The 12,766-nt window shown below is 32.7% G+C and overlaps 1 protein-coding gene across 5 annotated transcripts in view; it reads right to left on the minus strand.

Moving 5' to 3' along the window:
* LOC114344906 (V-type proton ATPase 116 kDa subunit a 1) overlaps positions 1-9,829 on the minus strand; it is a 157,981-nt gene extending 148,152 nt beyond the window's left edge. For 4 of the 5 annotated variants that reach the window (XM_050646423.1, XM_050646420.1, XM_050646421.1 and 1 more), the window contains exon 1: positions 9,563-9,829. In XM_050646423.1, the coding sequence (XP_050502380.1) occupies positions 9,563-9,679 (117 nt within the window). In that variant the 5' untranslated portion in view covers positions 9,680-9,829. The remainder of the gene's footprint in view (positions 1-9,562) is intronic. The other variant, XM_050646424.1, reaches the window with a different exon arrangement.
* Positions 9,830-12,766: the final 2,937 nt, after the last annotated feature.

Below are 12,766 nucleotides of genomic sequence, written 5' to 3' on the forward strand. Positions count from 1 at the left end.
CTGATGAAAAGAAATCAGCAAATAAATTCGCAATATCTTTACCAGATGAACCAGTTTTACCGTTGTGAGATAACTCAGAAGGAATTCCATTTGATTTTCTTTTGTTATTGATAAAAGACCAAAACTTATTCAGACCGCCGGGAAGAGAGTTTTCAGTAGACAATGTAAAGTTTAAATAGTCACGCTTGGCAAGTATCTGAGACTGAGATCGGAGCTCTGAGAACTGTTTGTAAAGGTAACTGGTTTTTGGCAGCTTGGACACTTTAAGTCTCCTGTGTGCTGTCTTCTTTCTAATAATACACGATTTTAGTTCCGAAGAGTACCAGATAGCTAAGCTCATGATTTATTTTGGTTCAGAGATGATTAATCATATCCTTACGTATGTTTCAGTCTCTCCAGACCTCATCAGAGGGGCTACATGAACACCTCTGAGGGGATTGACCATCACTGAATCAAAATGAAATATAAGCTGTCTTTCATTTTTCCCGGCTTAATGAGATTGTGAGTACACGGAACCAACTTTCGCTGAAATTCCCATACGAATACATGAAATGTGACTGGATATTGTAGAGTTCTTTTCATCGTTATTTGTCGTATCCTTGCCTTAAGAGGAAGTCCATAGTCACTTTGCTAGCTCAACAAGACCAATAATCTTTCCCCTTTACGTGTCCCTTGACCCCACAAAATAACCATTTTCGTTTTTGTAGGGGACTGCAATTAGAATGAAAACATGCATTGTTTCGGAATAATTCAAACAAACTTATATTTTTCTAAACCTTTTTTTGTTAGTTTATATACATATTAAAGTAAAAAGTTCTACTCCCAGATTTGGCCGCTAATTGTTTATTAATTTTTTAAACAATAACAATTGTTTTGTATAAATAATTTTAAAAATATTGTTGAATTCATCATTTTACTTTGATCAAATATGTTTCTATTTTGTTTTTGGTTATGCTGAATCCGAATATGGCATTACAATTTGAAAATTCTTATACAGAAGCTCTTATATAGTCTGTTCGCTAAACTCAGACGCAACTTTCTAGATATTTTATTCGGTAATTTTGCCAAGAGAGAGAGAGACATACTTTATTGATACAATGTACCAAAAGGCCATCGACCGAAGTCTTTCAGCCAATTTACACAATTAATATACATTATTACAATATATGTTTTTTGTTAATATTAATACAATACAATAATTAAAAAAAAAAATATTTGTATGTGGCGGTAATCACAATATCACTGACAATTAGTTACAATACAGATGATGACTTGAATAAAGTTGTTTATTGTCTTGATGTGTAGCAGATTTCTTCAAAAAGAGTTCTTCCTGGACATCTACGGGCACTGTCCTCTGGTATCTTCACAATGTGGGGCTCAATCAAATTTTTGTTACTGTCATTAATAAAGAGATAATTAAACAGCTTATTGAGTCTCTCATTAATAGGTTCAATTCCAGTTTGCTCGTACAGCATTCTGTTGGATGGATTGTGAAGTGGATTATCAGGATGACGCATTCTAGTAATTTGTCGAAGGCTAGTTGTTTCAGCCACTTTTATATTATTTTTGGCAGGGCCTTTAGAATTATAGAAAATTGCAGAACCATACTCCAGCATGGGCCTGCAAATCATTTTATAAATATTGGCTGCTGTTTCAATCGTAATTCCCTCATTCTTGTATGTTAAACTTCTGAAGTGTTTTGCTCTAGTTATAATTTTCCTTTTTATAACTGCTGTGTGGTGGTTGAACGTCAATTTGTTATCTATTTCTATTCCCAAATACTTAACAGTTTGGGAGGGTTTAATAATATTGTCGCATATGTTTATAGTTGGTGAGTGATCTTGGATTCTATGGTTAAATATTATTAGTTTTGTTTTAGAAGGATTTATTGTTAATCTCCATTTATTCATCCAAGATATTGTGTCATCCACCTGCCTCTGCAATAAGTCCATTGTCTTTATTAAATTTTTTCCATATGATATCACTGCAGTGTCATCAGCAAATTGTAGCAAATTAGTGTTGGTTAGTCTATTGTCGCATATGTCACTGCAATAGAGAGTATACAATAGAGGGGAGAGTGGTGAACCTTGTGGAACTCCTTGTTGCACTGAAAATGAATGGGAATATGTTTCATTGATCTTAACTATACACCTGCGTCTTCTAAGAAATTCGTCAATAATCCATATTAGAGAAGGGGAGCATTTCATTCTGTGAAGTTTATATAACAATCCTCTATGCCAAACGGAGTCAAAAGCCTTCTTGATGTCCAAGAAAACTCCAGCGGCCTTTAGTCCTTGCAATGTTGCTGCCTGTATATTGGATGTTATTATTGAAAGAGGAAGGATTGTAGATGATTTTTCTCTAAATCCAAACTGGTGTGCTGGAATATGTTGGTTTAATTCATTATATAATCTTCCTTGGATAATTTTCTCAAAATTTTTTCCAATTACTGGGAGAAGGGTGATTGGACGGTAATTTTGGGGTAGTTGATGGTTAGTATAAGGTTTAGGGATAACTATTACAATGCCTGTCTTCCACTCATCAGGGAAGAAATGATTCATGATACAATAGTTATATATGCTCATTATCTCCTTATGAATATCTGGATCTAGTTGTCTAAGGATTTTACGATTGATGGAATCTTTGCCTGGAGCTGTATTTTTTCCTTTATATAGAGCCTCGTCGTATTCATCTTCTGTGATGTCCTGAAGAGCATTCAGATTACGACTATCTTCATAAAAACTTCCAAACCAACTATCCACCTCCTCTAAGGTATCTCTATCAAAATTGTCATCCTCATCAAATTTGTAGGTTTCTTCAAAGTATCTAGCAAAAGCACTACATTTTTCTTCATCTGTACTATATGTCTGGCCATCATATATCAGTTCTGAAATCTGTTGTCTAAACGATTTATATTTAGACAGTTTTTTTATTTCATTCCAGTATGTTTTTCCTTTCATGGAGTTTATACTTTTACATGCTAGGATCCATTTATGTTGTTTAAATTGTGATATAAGTTTGTGAATATCTTGGTTTAGTTCATTAAATTGTGATTTTAATGCATGTGTCTCATTTTTTTGGATCTGCCTGAGTAACTGTCTCTTCAATTTAATCAGAGACAAAATGAAGGGTGGAAGATTGTAATTAAAGGGTGATTTCTTCTGTTTGGGCGAATTTTCTATTATTAATTTAGACAACATAGTGTTGAAATTTTTAATGTAATTTGGGCAAATGTCATGCCTTATATTCAAAAATTCTTTCATTCTACTATTTACATTTTGTACATTACATTTTGCTATATTGGGAAGATTAATTTCATTAATGTGGTCAGGATCATGATGTAGATTAAAATCAAATTGCAATGCCAAGTGATCACTTCCCAGATCTGGAGTTACAAGTATATTTGTGATATTATTTATAATATTTTTAGAACAAAATAATATATCTGGAGTTGTGCTTGGGTTACCTGCCATTATAAACGTAGGAGGAGTAGGTATTTGACAAAAATTAGAACTTTGAAGAAAACCTCTGATTTGCTTCATACGTGAGGGGCTTGATTTTGGGTTAAAATCGCCAATTATTATTGAATAATCATAAAGGGATGCCTTAATGAAGATAATTTCTTCAATTAGTGAGGAATTGTGAATATAGACTACGAAAATATGTAATTTGGAGTCTTTAAAAGGAAATGAGACATGAATGCAGTTATTAAGAGGGTTGTTTATTCGTGGAGGATTTTCTTTCCCCATCTTCCATGTTTTTCTGGATTGTATAAGACTGCCTCCTCTGAAGTTTTGGTTTAATATATTTCCTTTTTGTTGGATTATAGACCAGTCACAATATGGGTTAATAAAATCTTTATTTTTGCTTTCCACACACATAAAACTATCGATATTGTTAGCTTGTAAATAGTTGTATATTAAATATTTCTTTGGTTGAAAACTATTGATATTTGAATAAAGAAACCTCACCTTATGAGCCATTATCCTGAAATATTGCAAGGCCTTCCTGTGGCATAGTTGGTGAGTCATTGGTTGGTTTTTCCAGATCGAACATGAGTATAAATAGTCAATTTCCGCTAAATACTGGGGTAGTATCAATGTTATATAGATGTACAAATCTCTTTTTTAGCTTAATTATGATTTCTTGACGATCTTTATTTTTAGGATTATTTAGTTTGTTAGTATATGTTTCAATAATATGATCATGATATGTCATTGGTGAATGTATTCTGCTCGTACCAGTAATTTCTGATGGCATTTCGGAGGATTTTTTGTTCATAGACTTAATTCGCGCATTAGGAATTCCTTCGATAGGTTTAGTTGGTCTGTTAGGACATTTAGGTGACCATGCTTGGTGGTCTTCGGCGTTGCACGACAAACACTTTTCTGGAAGAGGAGAGGTGCACATTTGTGTTGAATGTTTTCCTTGGCATTTCCTACATCTTATTGATGTGGTGCAGTTCTCTGTAGTGTGGGTATATAGTAAGCATTTAGAACATGGGATAGAAGAAGGTTCGGGTGGTTGACTGGGATAAACAGGATAGTGGTAGTTCTTAAAGAACACTCCCTCGCTTAATAGTTTTTGAAATGATGAGTAATCTCCCGTAATTATTCTAATCAGAGGTGTCAGTTTTCCGGTTTTTCTTGATGTAATTCTTTTGCAGTATCTGTGTGTTATTCCGATATTGGTAAGGTGGTCTTTTATATGTGTATCCTCAATATCCAATTCTACTGATGATATAACACAGGCGAAAGTTGTGTTTTGTGATTTATGTGGTGTTGATGGATTTTGGTTAGAATTTGTTTCTTTGTATTCTTTGACCACACTTGACTGGACTAATGATTTCAGCTTTGTTTTAATGTGTTTATTATCCTGATTACTTTTTAAAATAAAACCACTTCTAGTTTTTATTATAACATCAGAAGAGTTTGGATCTCCAACACTCCAATAATTAGCCAACTGTAACCTTGATAATTCTTGATGAGTTGTTAAAAAAAAAATTTGTTTATAGTTTTTATTACTGATGGTTTTCATTTGAAGTGAATAGTTTTGTGTGTTGTTGTAAGTTACCTTTTTTTGATGACTTGGAGTGTTGATATCTTTTTGTGAGTTTTGCTGAGTTTGTTGTGTTATGTTTTCAGAAGATTGTGGTCCAATCAGGGATGCCAGGTCTGGGGAATTTTCCCCAGAACTGGGGAAAATTGATAAACTTTGGGGACTGGGGAAAAACTTTTTTAAAATGACTAATATCTGGGGAAATCAAACTAGCTAAAATATGTTATTAAATTTAGTAAAAAATAGTTATTTTAGAAAGTCCAGTAATTATGTGAATATTAAATGTTTTACAACGACAAGATCGTGGTGACTGATTCCACATATAGGCCACACTCAATACAGTTTGGTGACTTGTGACTACCGCGAACAATGATATTCCCTGGGGTTCCCTAAAAAAACCGTTCTTGAACGGTTACGAGTATGCGCAGTAACGAGAAATGTGTAACTGCGCATAAATTTTCTTTATTGCGCATGCGCGTAACGGTTCAAGAGCGGTTTTGTATCGAGTTAGAACAAACCTTATAAATCTGGGGAATTCTGTTGAAAATCTGGCAACTTTTAAAACACTATTTGGGGAAATAAATTTTTTGAGCCTGGCAACGCTGGGTCCAATTATTATATCTTGCACTTGCTGTTGAGATAGTTGTGGTTGTGTAATTCTTTTTTTTGCTGGATTATCCAAATGTTTTTTCCTTTTCCTTTTCACTTTTGTCCACTGTCCGGTATCATCCATTTCCATTTCTTCCTCTTCTTCTGTTTCGCTGCTCTCGGAAGCCATGATTCTTAACTATTTTTTGTATAAATCAACTAGTTAACAACCTGCTCACTAATTGCTTTGTAATGAATGAACTCGTCTTCAATGTGTGTGTTTACACTATGAAGGTTCCAAGCATACTGTAATTTTGCCAATTTTAGTAAAATTGGCAAAAAATAATTACTAAATAGTTAATAATCACTAAATAGTTAGTAATTTTGCCAGTTTTTGCAAAATTGGCAAAAAACAAAAAAATTATCGACTAGAATATCTAGCCAGTTGCGTCTGAGTTTAGCGAACCGACTATACAGTATGTTTGCGTAGCTAGGAACCACATGGAAAACTTTTTTATTATCAGTTTTACGAAAAAAAGTTATTCTTCATAAAATACTCTGGATAGTCAAAAATCTAAAACTCAACCACCAGATATCAAATTTTATCAATTGATGATGCACGGAACTGAATGTTGGGCAGTGAAAAAGAAAGAGGAACAACGAATGCACGTGGCGGAAATGAGAATGCTTAGATGGATGAGTGGAGTGACAAAGAAGGATAAAATTAGAAATGAGTATATTAGGGGAAATCTAGGTGTGGCACCAATTGATGTGAAAATGAGAGAGCATAGGTTAAGATGGTTTGGTCATGTTCAACGTCGAGACGTTAATCACCCAATACGAAGAATGCTGAAGTGCAGATTCCTGGAAGGAGTAGGAGAGGAAGACCAAAGAAGACCTGGGGGGAGAAAATAAGGCAGGACATGTTGGTAAAGGGGATTAACATTGATATGACTTAAGATAGAATTGTGTGGAGAAATGCAATTAGGGAAGCCGACCCCACATGGGATAAGGCAAAGAGAATGATGATGATCAAATTTTATCAATTCTATACGAGTTGTGTCAAAAATATGAGTTTTAAAAAGTAAAGTACCTTTTTATTCCAGAATATCAAAAATTATCTATTATGAAAACTTGTTTGAAATTAAAAACTATGTTTTAATATACAATTACATTATTCTAATCTAAAAAAAATTTTCAATTTTTTCTCAAATTACGGATACCCATCATCATTTTATTACAATTATTGTAACTATTTTATTATCAATTGTATGAAAAAAAAGTTATTCTTCATAAAATGCTCTACCTGGTCTAAAATCTATGATACAACCATCAGATATCAAACTTTTTCAGTTTTATACGAGGTATGTAAAAAATATTAATTTTTCTTAAGAGTCAAGTGCCTTTATTATTCACAATATTTTAATTAAAAGGATGCACCTAGTTGAACACTGAAACATATTTTTAATTCCAAACAACTTTTCTTTATAACAATTTTCGATATTGTGAAATATAAAGGTACTTTACTCTTGAGTGGAATTCATATTTTTTAACATACCTTGTATAAAATTAATAAAATTTTATATTTGATGATTGCATCTTAGATTATATATGATGCAGAGTATTTTATAGAGAATACCTTTTTTTCGTAAGACTGATAATAAAAAAGTTATCAATAGGTTCCAAGTTACACAAACATACTGTATAAGAGCTAAAAAAAATTTTGTGTTAAACTTTTATTATTGTTGAAGCTTATTATTAAATGTATTTTAGAGAAGTTTTACAGAAAAAAGTTTTGATCACTTTGTATAAACATTTTTTAGCTGGTAATTTTCTGTTTTTGTATTAAATTTTTGTTATCTTTCTTAATTTTCTCAAAAAGAAATAGTTTATATCATTTCTAAAGTAAAATAATTTAGTGCATTTTAAAGACTACATCCTGAGCTTAAAAAAAAAACACCTATAAAACTGTAATGTAATTGTAAAACTATGAAGTTTTCAAAAATTACATTTTTTGAGACGTTGTATCAATTGAATTAAATTTTTGAGATTTTTTTAATAAGACATCGTTTGGTAAAAAAAATAAACTTTCTTCAAATAAACTTTTTATCCCATGCCTAGATTTTGTGTTATCTTGGAACTACTAAAATTTGTTATTTCTAACAAGAAATCGAACATATTTATTATAACTAAATAACTAATTAGGCAACATAGAGAAATTATCACTGTCATTTTGACAAACCTGCGTCAGATTTTCTCTAATCTGTTCTGTCATCTTTATCGATATCTGTTCAGTGCAGTAGTGTGTTAATTTAAGAATTCGTTTTTGTTGTTTCATAGGAAAGTAGTGTTTATTGATAGTTAATTTATTATATATTTGTTGTTGTTGTATAAGTTGTTGGCCTTTTTGAAAGAATATATTGTTGTTAATTGTGAGTTTTAGTTATATGTAGGTAGGTAAGTATATTTTATGTAAAAATATTTCGAATTCTAATGTGAGTATATAAAGTTTTAGGAGGATTTTTTATTCTAAAAATATTATCAATAGTTTAACAAAATGGAAAAAAGTAAATCAAACGAAAAATAAAGTGAAACCTTCCAAGAAAAAGTCCATTAAAAACCGTGCCAAAATTATGCGAAAATTGAAAATTTGTTTCGCTTCACAACAAAAATTGATTATTTATTATTGTATTATTATTAGATATTTCATGCAAATACCTTTCTAAATACCGATCTTAACATAAAATTTTCACCCATTTTGGTTTATTTTTATAAATATCTATTTATTAATAATAAAATCGTTTTCTATTACTTCCATTTAGCGCGACTATGATATTGTCAAAATATTAATCTTAGATAATGTCAAAGATTAGCACTGTTGCCAAAGTTTATGATACTATCTCCCGAAGTTATATTTTGTTGCTACCTGTTGATCGCTGTTTACTCTTAAGAAATCAGAAAAATTCTGAATTTAGCAGAATCTGTCATTTTTTTTTTATTTAGTTAAAATGCCTCAACAACTAAGCCATTGGCATAGTGCAGTTGATTTCGCAATCAGATTCTAGTGTAATGTGTAGAGTGTATGGTAATGTCTTGTTACTTAGTACAGTCGACTTCATTGTCTTTACAAATACAAAGTAATTGTATCCTAATGGCTGTATCCTAATTTTTATTCATTTATGAATCTGCCATTTCCAATAGTTCAGAAATGTTAAGTTTGAGTGGACCAAATACTTAAGTTTTAGTTTGCAGTGCTACATTTATTTTTGTAAATTGTTAGTCATTTAAAATAAGATTAGTGTTGGAAAACTTGATGGTCTTATACCCTCATGTTTTACATCTAAAATGTTGTTTAAATTAATGTTGAAAGGGAATTCTTGTATCTATAATTAATGCTGAAAGGAGATTCTTATACATTACAATTTTCATGAGTCACTTTTATAGGAGGTGTTTTCCTTATCACATATCAAATAAAATTGTCATTTTCTGTGTAATTTTTATGGTATTTCTTACATTTTTGCATATAACTCACCAGTTTCTATTAAAGACATTATAATAAGCCCAACAGCTGTAGAAATTGCTGGGAAAGTTTTACAATCTTTACATACATATTAACAGTTTTTTTAAGCAAATGACTAGATAATTATACACTAGACTGGATAATTAGATCACTAGATTATCATAGCAAATGTTGATGATATAAATTTCTTTAAAATAACCAATATTAGCCTGGTTGAGACTTTAAAATCATCAAAAAATGGAATATATAGGTACACACCCCAATTCTTTCTTGTAAAATGATCTTTTAATGTTTTTACTTCTTAACACATAATGGTAAAAGCAAAAACATATTGTATAGAAACATTCAAATCATCTAGTTTATACAAATAGGTAGTTAAATAATGGTATAACATACATCTCTGAATTGTACCAATCCTAGTTCTCCCAGTTCCGAGACACAGGCGTAAGCAGCCTCACTCTGCAAGAACAGTTGGCACAAAGTCATTTCCGCACTTCGAAATAACGAGCCCATTTCGCCGATCTTTTTAAACACTGGACCTTTAAACTATAATCAAATTGGGATAAAATTTAGTAAAATTTAACTAGCACTAAAAATACTCAAACATACATCCCCTATTGGCCCGTAGCCGAATGACAATGGCCTCGACATCGGTATATGCGCGCGTACAAGAAATTTTCTCTCGAGCTTGCGCCTTTGACGTTTTACTCTTTGCGCTTGGCACCGTTCTTGAGATATTGACATTTACTATACCATGAGCGTAGGTTCCAACGGGATTACAGGGGACTAATTCATCAATAAGTTGAAAATTCCTCAGATCAATCTGGGACATCTTTATTATAATTTTTATACCTAGGAATAACATTTTTTATGTATTAGTGTCGTAAATAATGTTTTTAATATCCGCCGTTATATTTCAGTCATTTCAATTCTCATATTATGTTGAATGTAGGTATGCATGTTATTTATACTTTTTTTTTCTAATTTTTCTTACATATCAATTAATTATGGGTTCCATGTTTATCTGTTACGAATAAATGATTTCCTCTTAATTTTATCTCATTTTAATAATCATAATGATTTTATCTTCTGCTTCTGTCTTGTTGTAGATCTGTCGATCTGTTAATTCCGACGTTGAAGTATTTCTTGAGAGGTAGACTGCCAGCTATCTCTCCATTTTTTTTTTGTGGTCTCCTCGGTGGACGCTTGCCTGCTGGTTTTCCTTCTAGCGCAATTCTTGGTACTCTGTGCTCCTCCATTCTTTTTACATGACTGAACCATTCTTTTCGTCTTTGCCTATGATTTCATCTCATTTTAATATCTAGCTTCTTTTTATTTCCCCTTAGTAAAACTGTTGTCGTTTATTTCATTTTATTATAAATATTCTATACCCTATTCCACGACTGTTTTGGATTATCTCGACAACGAATATTTTACTGTGCAAAATATGAAGAACGAAAGTAAATTGCAAATTACATTGTTGCTTATTGGAATAATTATTAGACCCATTTACTTTCGTACTTCTTATGTTGCACACAAAAATATTCGGTGTCGCGAGAATAAAAAAAAATCGTATATTCGTGGAATGGCCCATATAACCTTAATATCATTATGTTCTTCTTCTTGATGCGCCTATCCGTGACGAATGTTGGCGTTCATCATGGCAATGTTTATCTTATTTGTAGCAGCCATAGACATAATAAAAATAGACCAGGCAAGGTATGGGACGCTCTGTGCATCAAGATGTAACGACGACATCAAGGGTCAAGGATCACTTTGGATTGGTTGTCATAAGGATTGGTCAATATTCACTTTGAGTGGTCTAGCTAGCCATGTTTGTCTGTCACATGCGCGGATCGCTTGTATAAAAGAGATAGATAGATAGACCACCGATCGACTGCCCGCGCGTTACGCTATTTTTCTCAGTATGCCTTGTCTATTCTTATTATGTCTATGGTAGCAGCACGGAAAAGCTGCACAGATGTTGTATTGAACCAGGTTCTAAGGTTCTTCGACCATGATGTTCTTTTTCTTCCTGGACCTCGCTTCCCAAAAAATTTTTCTGCATAGGTGGCTTGTAGGACGACCATATCTGGATTCATTTCGCATATGTCCGAAGTATTTGAACTTTCGAATTTGGTGGTGGTTGGTATCTCTCCGTTCTTTTTCATTTTTCTGAGGACCTCCTCATTAGATGTCACAAATCTTGTGACTCAGTCTAAGGGATTATAAGTATTCTCCGATATATCATGTATATTCTACGTTTGCTGTCTTGAACCAAATAAATCTAAACACTATCCCGATGGCATCCACAGAGAACGGCAGTTCTCACCAGTGGCGCACAACACCCCTACAAGCGACACTATATATAGGTACACGAAATTTTCGATTTTCTAAACCTGACTGAATTGAAAATTGGGCCAAATCCCATCTTAAAGTTTAGGAAAAGACTCGTCCATCCATGTTACTTCTCCATTTTGGTCCAAGGGTGTGGATTTTACGGCCCTTCCCATTTAAAGCCTGTTTTTCGTTCTCGTCCCCAAAACTCCCAAAAATTTCAAAAATTTAAGCCCGACCTTTGCGGCTTCTGATAGCATAGATCATTACCTTTCCAACGCATGTTTAACTTTGAAAATCGGTTATACCACTCAAAAGTTATAGAGCTTAGAAATGTGACTCAATTTTTATTTAAAAAAGGGAAAATGTTTGTGGATATGTATGTGTGTTTGAAAGTTAAACCGATTTGATAATTTTGTGTGTTTAAAGAGGGGGTCAGGGCCGATTTAGAACCGGTGTAGTTTGTTACTTTTGACCACCCATAAGCCAGCTATAGGACTTGGTAGGTACAAAACGGCATATTTTTTGGGGGTATATATATTCGGATCACGAAGAGGCAGGAGAACCGCAAATACATCAAATCAATAGTGTTGACTTAAGCTTTCAAATTGTGTCTAAGCCGTCAGGATCAGACATATACACGGCTCAGTATAGCCGAAAAACTGAAAAACTAAACTTTGAAAATTTTGGTTTTTCGACAATTACTCAACATTTCAACGTACGAATTGCGCCAATAACTTAGGGTTTGTAGAAGGACTCAAGACGAATCTAACGATGTATACCTCATATCCGGGAAAATTCGAATTTTTAGGTTATAGGCTTCATAAATATGATAAAATCTATTTCCTGTGGGAAAAACGGTTTCGAAAGCTCAATAATTCCTGTAATAGCTTCAGTTATCATACTTGACCTTAGATCCATCAGATACTACTGGTTAATACGTTTCAAACTCATGTTTACTGATCAAAATCGGTTAAGCCGTTTAGAAGTTATTAAGATACAAAAGTATAATCCAATTAACGATTATTCCCCAAATGGTTTATGTAGTTGTAGTGGTTACGACGCTAAATTTGATCTGGCAACGGGCAATCCGACTTCATTTACCGGCCATCTCAATATTTTTTTTTTCAATCTATTTCGAATAGAAAAAAATCTAGTGTACATTCGATGGACACTAGATCGTTTGGGAGATAATGTAACAAAGGTGACAATTTATAAAGCTTGACGTGTAATAGAGGAACATTGCATTCAACTTCATACATT

The sequence above is a fragment of the Diabrotica virgifera genome, chromosome 3, assembly GCF_917563875.1.
Source record: "Diabrotica virgifera virgifera chromosome 3, PGI_DIABVI_V3a".
Classification (NCBI taxonomy): Eukaryota; Metazoa; Arthropoda; class Insecta; order Coleoptera; family Chrysomelidae; genus Diabrotica; species Diabrotica virgifera.